The 20,262-nt window shown below is 48.7% G+C and overlaps 1 protein-coding gene across 3 annotated transcripts in view; it reads right to left on the bottom strand.

Annotated features, from left to right (window-relative positions):
• MYO18B (myosin XVIIIB) overlaps positions 1-20,262 on the bottom strand; it is a 242,074-nt gene that overhangs the window by 90,461 nt on the left and 131,351 nt on the right. For all 3 annotated transcript variants that reach the window (XM_060400839.1, XM_060400838.1, XM_060400837.1), the window contains 3 exons: positions 16,571-16,681; positions 12,542-12,646; positions 2,458-2,610 (listed from right to left, as the gene is read on the bottom strand). In XM_060400839.1, coding sequence (XP_060256822.1) covers positions 2,458-2,610; positions 12,542-12,646; positions 16,571-16,681 — 369 coding nt within the window. The remainder of the gene's footprint in view (positions 1-2,457; positions 2,611-12,541; positions 12,647-16,570; positions 16,682-20,262) is intronic.

Here is a 20,262-nt window from a genome sequence, read left to right as displayed (position 1 = left end):
TTTTAAACAACGCTTGTTACGTGATGTGCAGTCAAGTCTGGGGACTCTGAAATTCCAAGGAAATGCCTACACATGGTAGGTGCTAGAAAAACGCTAACATCATGGTATAGAACTGGCGGCACTGAGATATAGATTGCTGTGTGCCCTCGGGTAAGTCACTCAGCCTCTCAGAACCTGTTTCCTAGTTAGTGAAATGGCTCAAAAACAGAAATCTTCACCTCCCAGGGTTCTGGTGAAGATGATCTAAATAAATACACTTCTCATTGCCACCTGACCCACCAGTCCCATCAGCTTCAAACTAGCCCCCAGTGTGCCTCCATTTGCTGTCTCCATTTAACCCCAGAGACCATTTCATCCAGCCCAGAGGGATACACTAGCCTAACGGCACCCGCTCAGCCCTCCTCAATCCACTCCTCACACAGAGGCGTGAATCAGACTGTGTCACACCCCGCTCAGGATGCCCCAAAGACTTCTCATCACCGCTGGAATAGAATCCAAACCTTCTGGGCCCCACACGTTATGGCCGCTGCCTGCTTCTCCTTCTCCCAGGGGAGGCTAGCTGACCCATCCAAGCTAAATGAGACCCTGCACAATTCCCTATTCCCTCTATTACTGACGGTAACTCTGCTTGTTCCCTTTACTACCTGGATAAGGGGTGGGATGCTTCTGCTTATTTGCATCATTGTTTGCGGTCCTCTTTCCCATCAGACGCCAGCTGCAGGAGGAGAGGACCGCTCCTCTCTTGCTAACCGTGATGCACTTACAGCTAGCACGTTGCCGGGCACCCGGGGGGATGCTGCATAAATACTGAGTGAAGGGATGAAAGGAACAGTTCAGCACCTCCCCAGCACCGACGATGCAGCAAGCCTAGCTCTCTCCTCCCCTCCCGCCCGTGCTCCCTGCCTCTGTCCCCGGAGCCTTCAGGTAAAGGACAACTCCCATACCTGGGAGAGGAGAGCCAGCAGTGCCCAGTGTCACTGCTGCTTTATTTGATTAGCTCTGACTCCAGCATCCGGGACACGTGTGCTGGGAGCCAAAGCAACTGTACCCCGACCTCTGGTCCGCGCAGTCCCATCCTTATAACAATTTCCATGACAACGGCCACAGAAAGCCAAGGCTGTGAATTCCCTTTGATAGGAGCCGGACGCAGAGACAGGGAAGAAGGACTTTCAGAAGAATGAAGCTCTTTGATTCAGCACAAGGCGCCTTCATTAAATACCACTATTTTCCAAGAACACACATTTTAACCCTGCAGAGGGAGATTTCTCATGAACACTTAAAAAAAAGAAAATCAGAAAAGGAGAAGCAACAAAACCACCGCGGTTCCTTTTCAAGAACATTCACCTCTGGGGTGAGGAGGGCTTGGATGGCATCAGGAATATTCTGATGTAAGACGGGCTGAACACAGGGCCCTCTGCCAAGGGGGCTGCATGGACCTGAGGTGCCTGAGAGACGGCTGGGTGCGTGGATACCCTGCCCGCCTGACGGAGGCGGCTCGGCTCCTCCATCTGCCTGGTTGGTCACACAGGCAGGGAGAAGCGAGGCAAAAGAGCGCCCAGATTCTGCACCTGGACTCATGAGCCCTGGATCTGAACTCCAACCCTGCCGCCCTCCTGAGGTGTTACATTGGGTGCACTGCTTCCCACCTCCAGGCAGAGTCTTCCCATCTATAAAGTGGGCACAATACCACTCGCCCTCCCCAGGGATACCACAAGGATAGAGGGAGGAGGACACGTTCAAGCACAGGTGATTCTAATGTTCTGCCACAGCCATAAAGAAAATGACTGACCGGTTTCTCTGGGACTGAGGGCTTGCCCAGGACAGGGGACTTTAAGCGGTAACTTTTAGGATAGTCCATGCCCATCATGTCTCCTGAGGTGGTCGGCTCCCTCCTGGCCTCACCTCCCATCCGCTGCCAGTGCTCCTCTGAGGCAGCCAGGGATGGTGGGGTCTGGAAATCTGGGTTTAAATTCTGATTCTGCATCGTCTAGCTGTGAGACTCAATGGGTCACATCCCCCCTCTGCCACCCCGTCCCCCCGCCTGTGAATGGAGATGACGATACTCATGTAGGACTGCATTATCAGCGCTATCTGTTTCACACCCAGCTCTGCTGGTCACCACGCATAGGCACACGCAGGCAGACACAGACACACACAGGCACAGAGACGTGCTGTGCTCACCATTCCACCCAGGGCCCTGATCTGCCCAAGGCTGCAAACCTCATTTGCTTCAGCCGTAAAGAAGGGAGCAGGCTCCCCAGTCACTTATAAATCCCTGTCCTCATGTATCACATCTACATGACCCACCCAGCCCCCCATGCCCCCTACCTCTCCACAGGTGTGTGAAAGTCAGAGGTCAGGGCTGTGGCCGCGTCCACATCTGGGCAGGAGAACCACTATCCCCCTGCCGGCTGCAGTACCCTCCCCACCCAGCTCTGAGAGGCCCATGACACCCACCTGGCTCTGCACTTTCTCCAGCTCCTCCTTGCTGACCGACGTCTTGCCGTCCTCCATGGCCCCCAGCAAGAGCTGCACGTCTGACAACAGCGCGTGAGTCCTCCTGAGGTCCCTCCGAAGACGCTTCTCCACGTCAAAGTCCCGATGGCCGATCTGGAAGCCAAGGGAAAGTTCCTATGAGCTCAGATGGCAAAGCAGTGGCCAGGGTCCAAGTTCTCTGGAACCAGGCTCCCTGAGTTCAGATCCTGCCTCCACCACATACTTTGGACTATGGACAAGATCTTTCTCCTTCCCAAGCCTCAGCCTTCTCACCTGCGAAACAGGAGTGGAAGCAACCACACAGGGCTGCTGTGGGAATTAGGTGCTTAGCCCAGGGCACGACTCACAGTAAAGGCACAACAGTCTGAGCTGCTGTCGTAGCTATGCTCACACCCCGAAATGATCCAAGTCATCCCGGCTCACAATGTGTACCAAAGCATCACCTTGTGAGAGCCAGCATGTCAGGTGAGGCCCTCTGCTGATAGAAGTCAGGACAGCAGTTACCCCCGAGGGGCAGAGACAGGAGGGGCACTGCCAGCAGGGTTGTGAGTGGTACTAATCTGGGTGCTGGCCTTATGAGCTGATGAAAATTCCATGCGCTATACAGGTGGGGTGAGGTGTGCGTCTGTGTGTGTATGTCACACATCAGTAAATGGTATTAGAAACAGCTGTGCTGCTCTTCAAGGTCTGCTGCTGCTGCTAAGTCGCTTCAGTCGTGTCCAACTCTGTGTGACCCCAGAGACGGCAGCCCACTAGGCTCCCCCGTCCCTGGGATTCTCCAGGCAAGAACACTGGAGTGGGTTGCCATTTCCTTCTCCAATGCATGAAAGTGAAAAGTGAAAGTGAAATCGCTCAGTCATGTCCGACTCTTCGCGATCCCATGGACTGCAGCCTACCAGGCTCCTCCATCCACGGGGTATTCCAGGCAAGAGTACCGGAGTGGGGTGCCATTGCCTGCTCCGCTGCAAGGTCTAAAAGACGCGTTTCTGTCCCTCGAGTTGGTCTCTTCTGCTAGCATAAAGAGAGACCAGGGACTTCCCTGGTGGCCCAGGGGCTGAGACTCCGCGCTCCCAATGCAGTGGCCTCGGGTTTGATCCCTGGTCAGGGAAATGGATCCCACATGCCCCAGTGAAGACTGAAGACCTGGCACAGCCAAATAAATAAAAATAGGTATTTTAAAAATAAAAATAAAGTCATACAAATTTAAAAAAAAAAAAAAAAAGACAGGCCATTTTCTGCAGAGGAAACTTGCCCAGAGGTGAGCACATTCTGTCATGCAGGATCCTGTCCTCCAAGGGACCAGTAGTCAAGTGACCCCTGAAGAAGCCGCAGCCTGGACTCTGTACCAGGAGGGTGGATTAGACTCGCTGACAACTCCCAGTGGCCAATGACACAGGCTGAGACAAACCAAGGGAGGGAAAGAAACACACAGGGGCCTGATGAAACCCCGACAGCCCACAGTCTCCCCTAGAAACAGAACAGTGACTTCAAAAGCACTGGGGCTAATGTCTCTGAAAGAAACTAAACCCCGTTCTCTGCAGGAGGCCAGAGGAAAGAGCATGGCAGCACTGTTGGGGGGGGGGGCGGTTAAAGAAAATGGGGTACATGTTCGTCCTCCATGGGACCCAGTTTCTCCACCCCTGGATACCTGTGCCTCCTCACCAAGCGCAACCAAGCCCTAGGGTGTTAGAATGCCCCAGCGTAGTTTAGATTTAGAACGAGGTGACTCAGGCTTGAAACCCTGGTTCACCACTTGTTGGACGTGGAATTCAGGCCAAGTCATGCCGCCTCTCTGAACCTGAGTACTTGTAAAGGAAGAGATTAAAACACAAACAAAAAAAACCCCTGTCCTCCTTGTTGAGATAAGACAGGGATCAGAGGTGATAATGAATCAAAAAGCACTTTGTACGCTGCCTAACGCTTTACAAATATCAAAGATTATGAGCGTTGTCTGATGACCTAGAATGTATTCCTCTAGACTTTGCATGACTATTATTCTACCACCAGTTTTGAATTCTTTGAAAAATGAGTTGGTTCTTAGACTACAGCCTCTTAGTTCTCAGATATATTGCTCTGTTAAGTTTAAAATGCTTAGAGCCGAGCAGCTGAGGACTGGGCATTCATGGTTCCAGGCCCTTTGTCACATATTACCACATTTTACTGCCATGATAGTCTCTTTATAATGACATTAATATTATTGCCTTTATTAAAATGGTAATAGCTTATACTTAGAGGGTCTGCTAAGTGTCAGGCACTGTTCTAAACACATCTGAACACATGGAGTCCACATGGTGAATCTATGGGGTGTGAAGTACTATGAGTCCCATTTTACAGATGATGAAACTGAGGTTTACAACAAAAGTGAAGTCATCTGCCCAAGATCATGAGTAGCAGAGTTAGGATATGAACCCAGTTTCTCTGACTGCAAAGAGGTAATTTTAGTAAAATACATGATGAGAGAGGTTATGTGTTGCTCTTTTTTTTTTTTTTAAGGGTGTTATGGAGGCGCAGAGGAGTATTCCAGCTCAGGCTGGCATGGGATTGCAGAGAATCTCAGGTAAGCAGGAGCTGGTGAGCTGAGGTGCAGGAAGGGCCCTGCCGGGAAGCCATCCTGAATGTGCAGTGCTGGGGGGTTAGCCCAAGGGCAGAGAGCAGAGAGACAGGGTAGGTGACGGTGAGAGAGGCTCTCCGGGGCCCGCCCACGCCTCCTGAGGTGTGCGGGGCACTTCAGTAGATACTGGCACAGGGAAATGGAGGCGCAGCCAAGAAAACTGGCACAATCAGCCCAAGGCCACACTGCTCCTAAGTGTCCACCCGGGGATCGGAACCCAGGCAGTCCATCATTAGAACTCAAGTCTCTGCCCACTGCGCCAGAGTACCTGGTTACACCAGAGCCTGGACTTACTAACTCTAGAGCCCAGATTCCTGGTTGTGATTACACTCAGGCAGCGTGCTTTTGCACCTTTCTCATTTTTGTATCTGCCCCTGCTCTGCACGCATCCTAAAGTGCTTTTCATTCTCCTGTGGGGCAGGTCAGTACCAGGGACATTCCGAGTGACACCATCCTCGGTGCCACAAAGACTGAAAATGCTGGCACCATCTCCTCTCCAGAGGGATCATTGCAAACAACATTCACAACAAAACCTCAGACCAAGTCATCCTCCCCTTCATAATAAATTGCTACGCTAGAGGAGGAGAAAAAAAAAAAAAGCCCCAAACTCATTAGGTTAATGGGAAATAAATGTCATTCTGCAAGTTTACATTTTGCAGCACACAGATTCAAATTTAGATAAAGCCAGTGAATAATTAACCAATAGGTCTAGATGATGTTCAGTGCTGTGGGAAACTCTATTCCAACCTCGACAGTCTCACCGTGCATCATACAGCTGTTAGCGGAAGCTGTTCGATGTCTGTCGACAAAGAACTCTCTAAGCACTTTTAACAAATGATCTAAATATTAGGGACAATCAAGCCACTTTACAGACAGGAAAATTGAGGCTTGGAGAGAGAATGTATGTAGCTGAAGGTTTCTCAGCAAATTTATGGCAGATAAATTTGATAACTTGCTTGATAACATTATGAAAAAAGATGGTTCAAAAAAGATAATTCTAGTTAGCTGAAACTTGACCATTTTTCAAGTAGCAATGTGTTAGATTTTTTTTAAAAAAGGTTTTCAAATCATATAGATCTTCCTTTGACTCCAGTTACACCACTGATAAGCTATATGATATTGGGCAATGGGCTTTACCTTTTGAGCCTCACTTGTTTCATTTACATGAAGGAAGGAACAAACAGTATCTATTCCACAGACTTGCTGTGAAAAGTAAGTCAGAAAAAAATCATGGTTAAGGACTTAACCTAAAAATGTATGGGTAACTACCGAAGGAATAGAAATATGGTTAGTAGTTTTAGACCCAGCAATGGGATAAAAGGGATCATAGAAGACATTATCGATCCATCCCCAAGCAGGAAAGGAAAAAGGAACAAGCAAAGAAAAAGAGTAATAAACCAACAAAACAATTCACAAAAAAACAGAAATAATTTAAAATGCATTGATTATTATATTAATATAAATGAGTTAAATTCTCCGATGAAAAGTTACAGATTAAAGTACTACAAGATATTGTTAAACAGTATCCAGCTCTTCAAGGTTTACACATACACACACACACACAGAAAGGTTAACAACAAAAGGTTAAAAAAGAAAGAAAGATCCTGCAGGCAAACTAAAAGAAATCAAGCAAAATAATATAGTGAGTGAAGTCACTCGGTCGTGTCTGACTCTTTGCGACCCTGTGGATTGTAGCCCACCAGGCTCCTCAGTCCATGGGATGCTCCAGGCAAGAATACTGGAGTGGGTTGCCATTTCCTTCTCCAGGGGATCTTCCCAACCCAGGGATCGAACCCAGGTCTCCCACATTGCAGGCAGACGCTTTAACCTCTGAGCCACGAGGGAAGCTAAATAGTAATTCATGGAGGAAAGAGGAACGCCATACAGTAAAGGAACAGCCTACAGCGTGCCAAGGAAATAGAGCGATAAAATGAACTTAGATGCACCGAAAAGCATACCATCAAAATATAGAAAGAGAAAACTACAGTTGGAAGCAAAGTATATTTCCATTTACCATTATAATTAATCAAAGTATAGAAAAACATTCTACTCATAATTGCCATAGAAACTACAAGATTCCTAGAAGTAAATCTAACAAAGCAGCTCAGGACTTATACAGAAGAAAATAAAATACATACTAGCAGGTTATTTATTTATTATAAATTATTGATTTATAATAAGAAGTCAAATGTTTATGAAAGACACAGATATATGAAGGGATACAGCATGCTCATGATTGCAATGGTTCACTATTAAAAAGAAAAAAAACTATGTCACTGGTTCCCAACTAATTTGCAAACCAATGCATTTGAAAATCCCATCAGGGCATGCTATGCAATCTCAATAAGAAGATTAAAGGATCACAAATAGATAAGAGAGTGATAGAGATGAGCTGTTTACAAGTTATCAGACCCAGCCATTGAGACCACATGACGCAAGAGCTGACAAATAAGCCAATTAAACAGAGTGGACAGCCCCCAAATACAGACAGACACAAATAAAGATTGTAGACAAAAACCACTCGTGAAATAAAACGAAGGTGATTTATATCAGGAAAAAATAGATTCTTACCTCACAAATACCAAAATAAAAGCTAGGTGGATTAAAGACTTAAAAGTGCCCCAAACTTTAGAAATTTTCAGAAATACGGTGAATTATCGTTATGAACTCAGTTAAGGAAAGAAATCTTAAAAGCACCAACCATAACTGGCTAATAAGATTATTTAAAAAACACTTTATTAAGTAAAAAATATCATGTTGTTGTGGTTTAGCTGCTAACAAGCATCTGATCTGGCAACCCCGTGGACTACAGCCCGCCAGGCTCCTCTGCCCATGGGGTTCTCCAGGCAGGAATGCTGGAGTAGGTTGCCATTTCCTCCTCCAAGGGATCTTCCCGACCCAGGGATAGGACCTCTATCTCCTGCATTGATGGGCAGATTCTTTACCACTGAACCACCAGGGAAGCCTCCAAAACACTATAAACAAAGTGAAATGCTTGTGCACAGAGTAGGAGCTCCTTCCAAAATATACAACTGAAAGTAGATTAGGGTAATTTAGGATAAGGGTCATGAATGCTTAATAGAAAAAAAGAGGAAGACCAAACACTTTATGGGCACAATAAAGGACAGAAATGCTATGGACCTAATAGAAGCAGAAGATATTAAGAAGAGGTGGCACAAATACACAGAACTATACAAAAAAAGATCTTAATGAACCAGATAATCACGATGGTGTGATCACTCACCTAGAGCCAGACATCCTGGAATATGAAGTCAAGGGGGCCTTAGGAAGCATCACTACAAACAAAGCTAGTGGAGGTGATGGAATTCCAGCTGAGCTCTTTCAAATCCTGAAAGATGATGCTGTGAAAGTGCTACATTCAATATGCCAGCAAATTTGGAAAAGTCAGCAATGGCCACAGGACTGGAAAATGTCAGCTTTCATTTCAATTCCAAAGAAATGTAATGTCAAAGAATGCTCAAACTATCGCACAACTGCACTCATCTCACACGCTAGCAAAGTAATGCTCAAAATTCTCCAAGCCAGGCTTCAACAGTACATGAACCTAGAACTTCCAGATGTTCAAGCTGGATTTAGAAAAGGGAGAGGAACCAGAGATCAAATTGCCAACATCAGTTGGATCATCGAAAAAGCAAGAGAGTTCCAGAAAAACATCTACTTCTGCTTTATTGACTATACCAAAGCCTTTGACTGTCTGGATCATAACAAACTGTGGAAAATTCTTAAAGCGATGGGAATACCAGACCACCTGACCTGCCTCTTGAGAAACATATATGCAGGTCGTGAAGCAACAGCTAGAACTGGACATAGAACAACAGACTGGTTCCAAATCGGGAAAGGAGTATGTCAAGGCTGTATACTGTCACCCTGCTTATTTAACTTAAATGCAGGGTATATTATGCGAAATGCTGGGCTGGATGAAGCACAAGCTGGAATCAAGATTGCCAGGAGAAATATCAATAATCTCAGATATGCAAATGATACCACCCTTATGGCAGAAAGTGAAGAGGAACTAAAGAGTCTCTTGAGGAAAGTGAAAGAGGAGAGTGAAAAAGCTGGCTTAAAACTCAACATTCAAAACACAAAGGCCATGGCATCCAGTCCCATCACTTCATGGCAAATAGATGGGGAAACAATGGAAACAGTGAGAGACTTTATTTTCTTGGGCTCCAAAATCACTGCAGATGGTGACTATAGCCATGAAATTCAAAGACACTTGCTCCTTGGAAGAAAAGCTATGACCAACCTAGACAGCATATTAAAAAGCAGAGATATTATGTTGCCAACAAGGTCCATCTAGTCAAAGCTATGACTTTTCCAGTAGTCATGTATGGATGTGAGAGTTGAGCCAAAAAGAAAGCTGAGCACCAAAGAATTGATGCTTTTGAACTGTGGTGTTGGAGAAGACTCTTGAGAGTCCCTTGGACAGCAAGGAGATCCAACCAGTCCATCCTAAAGGAAGTCAGTCCTGAATATTCATTGGAAGGACCGATGCTGAAGCTCCAATAGTTTGGCCACCTGATTCGAATAGCTGACTCATTGGAAAAGACTATGATGCTGGGAAAGATTGAAGGCAGGAGGAGAAGGGGATGGCAGAGGATGAGATGGTTGGATGGCATCAACGACTCAATGAAAATGAATTTGAGCAAGCTCCAGGAGTTGGTGATGGACAGGGAGGCCTGCCGTGCTGCAGTCCGTTGGATCACAAAGAGTCAAACATGACTGAGCGACTGAACTGAGCTGAAACACTATAAACAGGTAACTCATATAAGAGAAAATCATAATAAACATGAAAAGTACAGAATTCCACTAGTAAAGAGGGATTAGCAGTACAATTTAACTCTCAGTAACTGATAAAGATATTCAAATGTCTGACAGTGCCACGTGCTGGGGGGATGTGGGGAAGAAAGAAAAAACTGCTAGTGACGGAACTTCGTCCAGGGGCTAAGAGTCCGCCTGCCAATGAGAAGACTCGAGGAGGAGTCCACGCACTGCAGTGAAGAGCAGCCCCCGTTCACTGCATCCCGAGAGACGCCGCACACAGCAACGAAGACCCATCACAGCCAAAAATTAAATACATCAGCTAATTAGCTTAAATATATCTATCAAACATGCTGGTGACAACATAAACTGCCGCTGTCACTCTGAGGAACAATGCGGGCAACATCTGATAATTCCAAAATGGTACATCCCTCACAGCCAGCAGCTCCTCCTCTAGCGTCACACCCTGGAGAAGCTTTTGCCACAGGCACTGTGGGACACGGAAATGTCTACCAACAGAAGAACAGGGGTGAAAGAAGATGAACACCGTGGGGCGGCTTGGAAGGACGGATCATAGCTACACGCGCTAGCATGGAGGAATCTCAAAAACAGAGACAGTGGGGGACAAAGCCAAGGCCGTTCACACACATGCAGGGGAATCACGGTCCCCAGCCTCACAAGGCAGGCCCCTCTGGGAGGGGAGAAAGAAACGACGAGGGTAGAGACACCGGAGATGAGGAATAGAAACCGAGGGGCCACCGACTGTTTTGGAAATGTCCTGCTTCCTTAAAAAACATCTGAATCCCATGCAGCAAAATGTTAATTTATGTGAACCCTGTCCTCCTGGTGCACAGACATCAATTACACTGTTCTACGCTCAGTGTCTCATTGAAACACTTACAAGTATTTAACGTGGTAAGTTACTCAAAGGCTCCCGCTTGGTGACTCACACAGAATTAGCATTTCATTCACTGAAGTTATCTTCTCTCAGCATGTCAAATTCAGACTAGCAATATTTATAAAAACCTTTCTCTACTGGATTAATGCCTTTGTTTTCTCAAATGGACCACGCTGGACAGCAGGTGACTGTCTCCCAGGGATTTTAAAAATATTTATTTTTATTTATCTGGCCGCACCACACCCAGAATTGTTAGTGGTGGCATTCGGGCTCTTGGTTGTGGCATGTGGACTCCAGTTCCCTGATCAGGGTTTGAACCCTGGTCCCCTGCATTCGGAGCACAGCGTCTTACCCACTGGACCACCAGGGAAGTCCTCTCCCAGGGATTTCTGTCATTCTAGAATCAAATACGGAGAGTGCTTTCTTGCACGGAAAAAGCGCGCCGAGCCTCAACTCAGTGGCCCCCGTTTGCTTGGCTGAAAATTCAGAAAACCCAGAGAAGGAAGAGTATATGGTCCTCCCCCTGGTGCCCTCAGCTTCCGGTTCTCACTCTCATGACGGCGGGGGTCCCACTCTAGAACTCACTCATTTACTCAGTTAAAAACGACAACAACATAGTGAGCACCTATTTGTCCGAGGCCTGACTGACTATTGGGAGGGGACCCACAGCTCTCTGTGAACAAGAGGAATGACTGGGGTGGGGGTGGAGATGCTGACAACAAGATCGTCACTAATTAAAAGACAATGAACACATTAAGCAGATACATTAAAAAAAAAAAAACACTCCTATGATATTTTAAAAGACTCATGGGAGCTGCTGGCACTTTTCTCCAACGCTGGGGTTCACAGGGCAGCAGCATGGGCGGGGGAAGCACATCCAGGGGACGCGGGAGCTTCCCCAAGCTCGACACCCGGCGCTGGCTCTGGGCTCTGCTCACTGCTTTCTCTGCAGGAGTGGTTCTCTGTAAAGCGGGAGGCTGACTATGTCCCAGAGGGGCAATTGGTCGTGTTGGTAGAAGCTGCTAGTTGTCACGGCCAAGGGGCGTGCTTCTGGCCTTTAGGAGGTGGAGGCCAGAGATGCTGCTCAAGAGGCTGCAACACACGAGACAGCCCCCTCCCCTCCCTGTCCCGCCCCCCGCCCCCGCCCGACCCCCCCACCCCACCCCCACCAACAACAAGGAGCGATGCCGCTCCCAGCGTCAGGCCGGGAGTCTGCAGCGAGGGCAGCAGCCCCACCAATCTCTGCTCATCAGGAGCTCAGGGCGCCTCATCAGATCATCCAGCGCCGTGCAGACAGAAGCAGCCCAGCCTCGCCGGCCTCATTCTGCGGCCAGGAAAAGTCCAGTTCTCACGAGGGCAGCTGTGAGCACAGCGGCCGTTCACAGTCGCCCCGCCAAAGCAAAGGCTGCCAGGCTCCCCCGGGCGGTGGCTGAGGGCAAGGCCACCGGCTCTGGCACTTGTGGCCAGACACGCTTTCTGTATTCTCAGGCGTTCTTCCAAGATCCCTGCTGTGTGGAGACTACCCCGCCACTGCCCACACACAGAAGGTCCCCTCTGAAGCGGCGGTGAGTGAGGACAGACAGACTGGAGGAGCAGAAGGCGCCTGGGAGGAGCAGGTGGAGGCCAGCTGACAGGTCTATCCCGGGGCCGGGCCCTAAGACCCCCACTCCCGCTGGCCTCCCCCGGAATCAGCTCTCAACCGGGCCAGGGCAGGGACTGCGCTCTCCCAGCTGTCTGCTGCGGCTCCCTCTTACCTGGTCGCAGAGGGTTCCGATCAAGCCTTCCAGGTCCTGCTTCTCGTGGAGGGCCATCTGCTTCTCCTCGTACTCTTGCTCCAGCTGCATTTCCAGCTGGCGGAGCTGTGGGCACAAAGGGCAGACGCAGGCATGGGACACACGCACTCCATCTGGATGAGCCCTCAAGGCCAGGACCCTATGGAGGACAGGGCTGGGGGTGCGGAGCTCATGGCCGCTCGCCCAGTTCCACAAAGGCTGACCTAGCAGTTTGGGCAGGGGGAGGAGGTATTTCTGTCAGAGAATTCAGAAGCCTAAAAGCTCAGGAGGTGGACAATTATAGGGAGCCCCCTGGCATTCAGTGTGGAATCCCCAGCCCCAGTCCCCTGTCCATTTCCTAACAGCTGTCTCCTTCCTCTGCTGTGGCCTCTCTAGAACAGGTACAAGTCTGGGTGCATTGGCTTTTTAAGACTCTATACAGCATCATATCCTACATGTTAAAATGCATTCATCTCTCATTAAATACACCTGTTGCTGTTTAGTCTCTAAGTCGTGTCCGACTCTTTGCAAGCCCATGGACCATAGCCCACCAGGCTCCTTTCTTCTCCAGATGAGACTACTGGAGTAGGTTGTCATGCCCTCCTCCAGGGGATCTTCCCGATCCAGGGGTTGAACCTGTGTCTCCTGCTTGGCAGGTGTGGATTCTTTACCCTTGAGCTACCTGGGAACTATAATGCAACAAAAGTTGCATTCGAGATTATTTGATGTCTGGACTGCAAGTCTGTCTCTCCAAAATTCCTAACGTTGATATCCTAACTCCCAAGGCAAGAATATTTCATGATGAGGCCTCTGGGAGATGGTTAGGGTTAGATGAGGTTGGCGGGGTGGGGGGATCCCCCATGCTGGAATGAGTGCACTTACAAAAAAGAACCTCATTTCCTCTCTCTTCCCTACGTGAGGACGCAGGTAGGAGGCAGCCGTCTACCTGCAAGTTGGGAGTGGGGCCCTTGCCCTACACCAGATCCGCCAGCACCTTGATCTTGGGACTTTCCAGCCTCCAGAACTATGGGAAATAAACCTTTGCTCTTTAAGCCTGCACTCTCCAGCCCCAGTTTTGCTAGAGTAGCCCAAACTGACTAAGACTGTGGCTGCGAGCGGCTCTTTTAACTTACAGTCGGCTCTGATTTCTCAGTGGCCACCCAGCAGAGCCAGGCGCTCCCTGCTGAAGCGGACGTCCCACCGTAACCGTGCTGTGCACATCCTCTCCTGCGCCTGCCTCTCGCGTGTGCTGTCTCACCCCTCCCTCCTGCTCCTGCATCCGCCTCTCGCGTGTGCTGTCTCACCCCTCCCTCCTGCTCCATCCTGCGTTATCAGTGGACTTCCCTCACAGACGGGCAAACTGAGTCAGAGCGAGGTCCTGAAGCAGAGACTCCTAGGTCAGCTGCTGCTGAGGACTGTCAGCATTCCGCCTGCTGGCCCAGGCTCCTCCGCCACCATCAGACAGTCGCAGCTTTCCCACCCAGGTCACTAATGATTGATTTCCCGCCACGGAGAGAGACAGAGCGAGCAGAGCAGTCACTGGACGTGCAGTCAAGTGTTAGTATCTGTCGGAGGAGAGGCACGCCCGTCTCTGACCTCACACCCCTCTTTATAAATCTGTCCGTGAAGAAGCCCCAGGAGGGTCTGGGTCACACCTCCAGCCCATCAGGGTCCTGGCTCGGGGCACTCACAACACGTTGAGGTGCTCCTGGAACGCACTAGCAATTGCGCCCCCTTCACCTGAGGGCACATGGGCAGGGACTGGGTTTCCACCTCCTAACCCATGCAGAGAAAAGACAAAGTCCTGAGGGACGGTCATTTCAGAAGACAGTTCAGGATTTTCTTTTAAGAGTGACAGACACAAGGCAGTCTGCTCACACCTGCTGAAAATGAAGGCTGCAGAAGCTGAAACTCCTTTTGAAAAATGTACAAAATAATAAAAGCTATGTGTCAAGCGAGGCAAAGTTTTCTAGAGAGTATTCTGTAGAACATTTCTATGTGGTAACTCCCAGCACTTTACAGTTTATAAGGCACCTTACCGTTCTTTGATCTTATTCTCACAATAGCATTGGGAAAGGAAATCATTTTCTCTTATTGCTCCCATTTCACAGATGAGAAAACTGAGTCTTAGGGAAGTTAGGAGACTTACTCAAGGGCACACAGGTCTGAATGAACCTAAAATCTATGACTTTTTCAACTCCAGGAAGTTCTGGGGAGAATGTACTTGGCCCCCTGGGATGATCTGCATGAACCCCTAGAAGGGCTGAACTGTAAAGGAGCCCCAAAGGAGTATCTGGGGAGCAGGCCGGGCAGCAGATGCAGCGGCATCAACCACTGGGAGTGAAGAAGCGCTCGGCTCTTACAGCCCCTCACCCCAGAGCAGTGACGGGGTACCAAGGCGGCCCCATCTGCCCAGGACGAGAGGCCCATCTCTCGCCAGGGTCCTGACACCACCACGGCCTCCTCCAGCCCCGCCCAGGATGATGCTACTCAGGCAGGAGGTGGGGAGTATGGGCGGGGGGAGGGGACTCTACAAGTCCCTGCACCCGCCTTCTCCTGGGATGGAGCAGGCATGCCCAAGAGCAGGTCAGCCACGGGGCTGGTTTCCGGGTGCCTCTGGGAAGGATCGGCTGTCTGGAAATCCACACACACACCAGTACTGCTTGTAAGTTTCCAGCAAAGGACGAGGACATTACAAACTGTGAGCCATGGTTCCACACCTGTGATCTTTTGAATCTTCCCCATAACCCTGCAAGGTGGCCACTGTTTTCCTATTTCATAGATGAGAGAAGTGAGGCTTATCAGCAAGGTTACGTGATTTCTCCCACACCCTACATTTGATAGCTAATGGAGTCTGAATTCGATCCAAGCCTCTATAACTCCAAATAAACTAGCAACATCAGCTTTCTTGTGTGTCTTATAAACTGGCTCCAAGTGACCAGTGGTGGATATGGAGAAAGCAGCTGAGGAAAGGAGTGGAGTTTGGGTAGAGCGGAGGGTTTACAATCACTTTCCCAGGATCACTCTGTTGCGTTGGGAAGGCCAACACTCATACCAAAAGTCGATTAGTTCCAGCACCCACACTCAGCCCCTGCAGTCAGAGGTCTCTGCAGAGACAGTTTAGGGAGCTAATATCAGAGTCGACCATGGGAAATGGTACTCAGCCCTTTCTGGGAGATGCGCAATTTACCCAGGCTATGAAGGGACCACAGAAGTCCTGCCCAGACAAAACCTGTTTAGAGAGGCTTAACCCAAAGCTCCTCCGCGATTCCATTTTAAAGATTCACCTTGTAACTGACATCAGTAAGTGCATCCATAAGGAGGTTTGTGTTGGTGTTGGTTATAATAACAGAAAATCAGAAGATCCTAGGTGTCCAATGATAAGAGACTTGCTTGCTGAGTAAACAAGAGCACAGGCCTTTGGTGGAATACTTTCAAGCCTGTAAACACGTGAGTCAGGTCCGCACGTACTGACAGGAGAGGAGGCCCAGAACAAACTTCAGAGGGGAAACAGCAGGCTTCAAAGCAGCACGACCCCATTTAGGTAAAACGGTATCTCTGTACATATGCTCGTGTGGGCACAGAGAAAGAACGAACATTTAAAATAGTAATAATGTTGATGTCTTGGTGGTTAAGATTTCAAGAGCTTGTTGCCTTCTTATACACTGTTTGAAATGTCTGCAAAGAGCTTGGATAAAAACATAAGAAATGATCTGCAAGGCAAACAAACCAGAAGGGACTGGTCCCCTTCTTGATACATATACAACCTTATCCAGGGCATCAGCCGCATGGCACTCTGGGCTCTTGGTACAAGTCTAGGGTGATTATGCTGGACAGTTCAGAGGCTTCTGGAAGCCCCAGAACCGTAGTTACTAGGACAGGAACTTCCGCTCCAGCACCCTCGACAGCACTTCCTGAGGAAGCTGAGCTCACCCCTGTGCTGTAGGGACGAGGTGTGCACACTGGCCGCGCCAGGACCCCAGGGCGCAGCTGCGTGCGTGGCTCACGTACCCGCCTCTGGCAGGACTGGCGGACGTCCTCCAGCTCCTCCTCCTTGTCCTCACGGTCCTTCTGGTGCATCTGCTTCATCCGTTCAATCTCTAGTTCAAACCGCTGGCGGAGCTGAGGGGGCAAGAACAGCGCATGAGGGTGACCCCCACCGACCACGGCACCCTTAGCATTTCAGCTGTGTTTTTTGGACAGCGTGGGTAACAGTCCAGTTCTCCCCCCAGACACCCAGGGAGGTCAGAAATGGTAGATAAACGGCCCAAATGCTGCCTCTGTCCCTTCCATGGTCATAACGGAGGTCACTTATGAACTGGACTCTGTGCCACTGAGTTGAGACGTGACCTCAGAATCCTTCTCAATGCTCTTAAGATGAAGCGGGTTTGTCATCCCTGGAGCAGACCTCAGGGAAATTTTTCTGGATGGGTGGCCAGGTGGGTGGATAAATGACAGAATACAAGTTTACTTCTGAGCATACGAAACCCTGGAGAGGGAGGTGACACGCCCAAGATATAACCCTTGATTAGTTACCTTTCTCTGTAGAAAGCAGCCTCCTTAAAATACACTGGTGAGAATTAGCACAATGTGTGGCACAGAAAGATTCTTTTTTCTTTCCCCATTATTTTGCAAACAGAGTAAGGACTAGCCCCGCTCTTCCTGGAAGCCTGACATTGTTAAGAACTGTGTTCCCATGAAGGAGAAGGGTCTTTTCAGTGAGACCCTCCAAAACCTGCTCAGGGCAGGAAGAGACCTGTCTGCGATGTTTAACTGTGTCATTTTATGTACAAGATTCTAGAACTGGAAGCACAAGTCATGGGATTGGATTATAGTTTAAGAGTTTATTTCCTTTTTCTTTTTTAAAAAATTACAATCAAGCTAACAGTGCATGGAAATATTTGAAATAACACTTGCTGCACAGCAAGCAGGATCTTAGTTCCCCAACGAGGGCTGGAACCTGAGCCCCCTGCGTTGGAAGCATACAGTCTTAACCACTGGAGCATCAGAAAACTCCCAAGAGTTTACTCTCTTGATTTTCCTAATTGAGAGACTGACTCAAGCTCTTGCTTGTCAAGTTTTGTGGCATATTAGAATTACCTGGTGCCCTTCTATTTTTCTTTTTAAATTCAGTTCCAAGGCTTCACTCTAGACCTCTTGGGTCAGAACCTCCAGGGCACGGACCCGAGAGCCTGTACTGACAAGCTTTCAATGATCTGCACTCTTCCTCACTGCAAGTCATGGAGCAGCGTGGAACCCAGCACAGCAGAGGGCCAGACCGCAGGAGCAATCAGGACCTGACCATCTGCCCTGCACTTCGCAGCAAGCTTCCAGGAGGCCACAACTGCTGCCCCTGACAAGGACATTCAGCCGAGAAAAAAACAACGGTGGTCTTTTCAAATGCTGATGATACTCTCCACGTAGGACCATAGTGAAGAGGAAAAAGAACTGAAAGCATCAGAGCCCCGTTAAGAATTCCCGGCAGAAAGCAGGCTCACTTTAAATGCCAACTTCCTTCCCTGCTGCCTTTAAAATGACAAGAGGTTATAGGGAGATAATCCAAAATGAGGAGCTTAAGCAAGTAAATATAATATTCCTGTTTCATTTTTTTTCTAGCCTCTTGGATACTCCTGACATCTGCAATACCATTTATGTCAAGCTTATGTGAGTTAACATAAAATTTCCTGGAAAAAGGGTTATGTTGTAATCAATAAATATCTCCTAGATGTCTACAATAACCCAGAGCAGTACAAGGTGATGGGCGAGGCTGAAGGTGAATGGGAAGATGAATGAGGGGTTGAGTCAGCTTCCTAGGTAAGCTGGGAGGGGAGGGGGCTGGGCAGCTGCCTTCAGCCCTCTGGGTCCTTGAGGTCAAGGCAGCACATTTCTGCTTCCCAAGCACATAGTGGTCCCCTGGTGGCATCTCCCAGAGTTAACTTTCCAAAGTGCTTGTTTTATATTTTTAAAGAGTGCTTTTAAAAAATTTTATTTACTTATTTTGTTTATTTTGCTGTGCTGTGTCTTAGTTGCAGGATGCGGGATTCTAGTTCCCTAACCAGGGACTGAATCTGGGCCCTCCACACTGGGAGCGAGAGTCTTAACTGCTGAACAACCAAGGGAATCCCACTCTCTTTACTCCTGACTCTGGGCTGCTGTGTAACCCTGTTCCATCCTCTACATCCCTGAATGACCTGCCCAGATGGCCCACCTCCATCATGAACCTTCACAGATTCACAGCTGGGGTTGGAGGAAGGCTGGGGGTGGACAAGACTCTGTACAGTTGAGGAGACTGAAGTCTAGAGAAAACAGGGGGCTCGCCAAATGTCCACAGACCCCATTGGCATGGGACCATCTTGCAGCTCCTCAGATGCCATGTGACATGCCATGTGACACCCCTGCCTCTATGCCTTTGCGCGGGCCATTCCCCTGCCTGGAACTCTCCTGGTCAGCCAACTCAGGCTCGTCCTTCAGCTTTCAGCGTCAGTAAATGTTACTTCCTCCAGGAAGCCTTCCCTGACTACTCCAAATCTGGTCCCCAAACCAGACCTGCAGGTTACACCTTCCCATAACACTCAACATGACTCAACCTTCAAAAGGGTCGACACCACATCGTCTTGTTTATAGCTATACCCCTAGCATCCGCCCAGTGCTTGACACACAGTAGGTGCTTAATAAACACAGGTTTGATGGACTAAGCAAGGAAGCTCTGTTTTTCTCAACCTCTCCAGATTGTCCCCACACTTGCCACACCCAAGTCTCAATGCTCAGCAGGTTCCATCCGGATGGAGCGAGGATGAGTGAGAAGCAAGGCCAGCACCCGGGCCTATCCCTGACCACCCTCACTCCCCAACCTGCCTTCACCAGAGCAGCTCAGAGTTTATCTGCTCTATGTATTCATGCTGGCTGGTCAAATATTCTTGAAAAAGGACTTCCAATCTTAAAACCATTTCAAAATAATTACCCCTTCTGAAGTCCCATACGGGAAACTGTTTTAGAACTAAGCATTAAGAAAAGCCTTGCTTCTCCTTGAAAACTTGGCTTATTTTTATCTTGCTGCTGCTGCTAAGTGGCTTCAGTCGTGCACGACTCTGTGCGACCCCATAGAGAGCAGCCCACCAGGCTCCCCCGTCCCTGGGATTCTCCAGGCAAGAACAGTGGAGTGGGTTGCCATTTCCTTCTCCAATGCATGCAAGTGAAAAGTGAAAGTGAAAAGTGAAAGTGAAGTCGCTCAGTCGTGTCTGACTCTTAGAGACCCAGGGACTGTAGCCCACCAGGCCCCTCCATCCATGGGATTTTCCAGGCAAGAGTACTGGAGTGGGGTACCATTGCCTTCTCCAAGATTTTTATCTTGGGGATGATAAAAAGCATGTGAGTCACATTTCCCTTTTCTCTCTGGCCACCAGGAATTTGAAAGCTGAAACTACTGAGTGTGTGAGAGTATATGTTCTGCTTGTCTGCATATTAATTCACTCTTCCTTAGCACTGGTTTTAATCTGTGTTTTCCTAGTTTGGCTTGTTTTATTTCTTTTTCTATTTTACCACACATACATCTTATAAGATTCCTTGAGTTCTGTGTGGAATGACTTGGGCATATAAACAAACAAGCAGACATCAGAACGTGCATCGGATGCTTCATCGAGGGGCTGGCACAAGAGTCTTGGGGTGTGTGCGTGTTGGTCGCTCAGTCGTGTCCGACTCTGTGA

This window comes from Ovis aries, chromosome 17 (genome assembly GCF_016772045.2).
Source record: "Ovis aries strain OAR_USU_Benz2616 breed Rambouillet chromosome 17, ARS-UI_Ramb_v3.0, whole genome shotgun sequence".
Classification (NCBI taxonomy): domain Eukaryota; kingdom Metazoa; phylum Chordata; class Mammalia; order Artiodactyla; family Bovidae; genus Ovis; species Ovis aries.
Note: the sequence above shows the minus strand (reverse complement) of the source record. Positions and strands in the feature narration are given on the sequence as shown.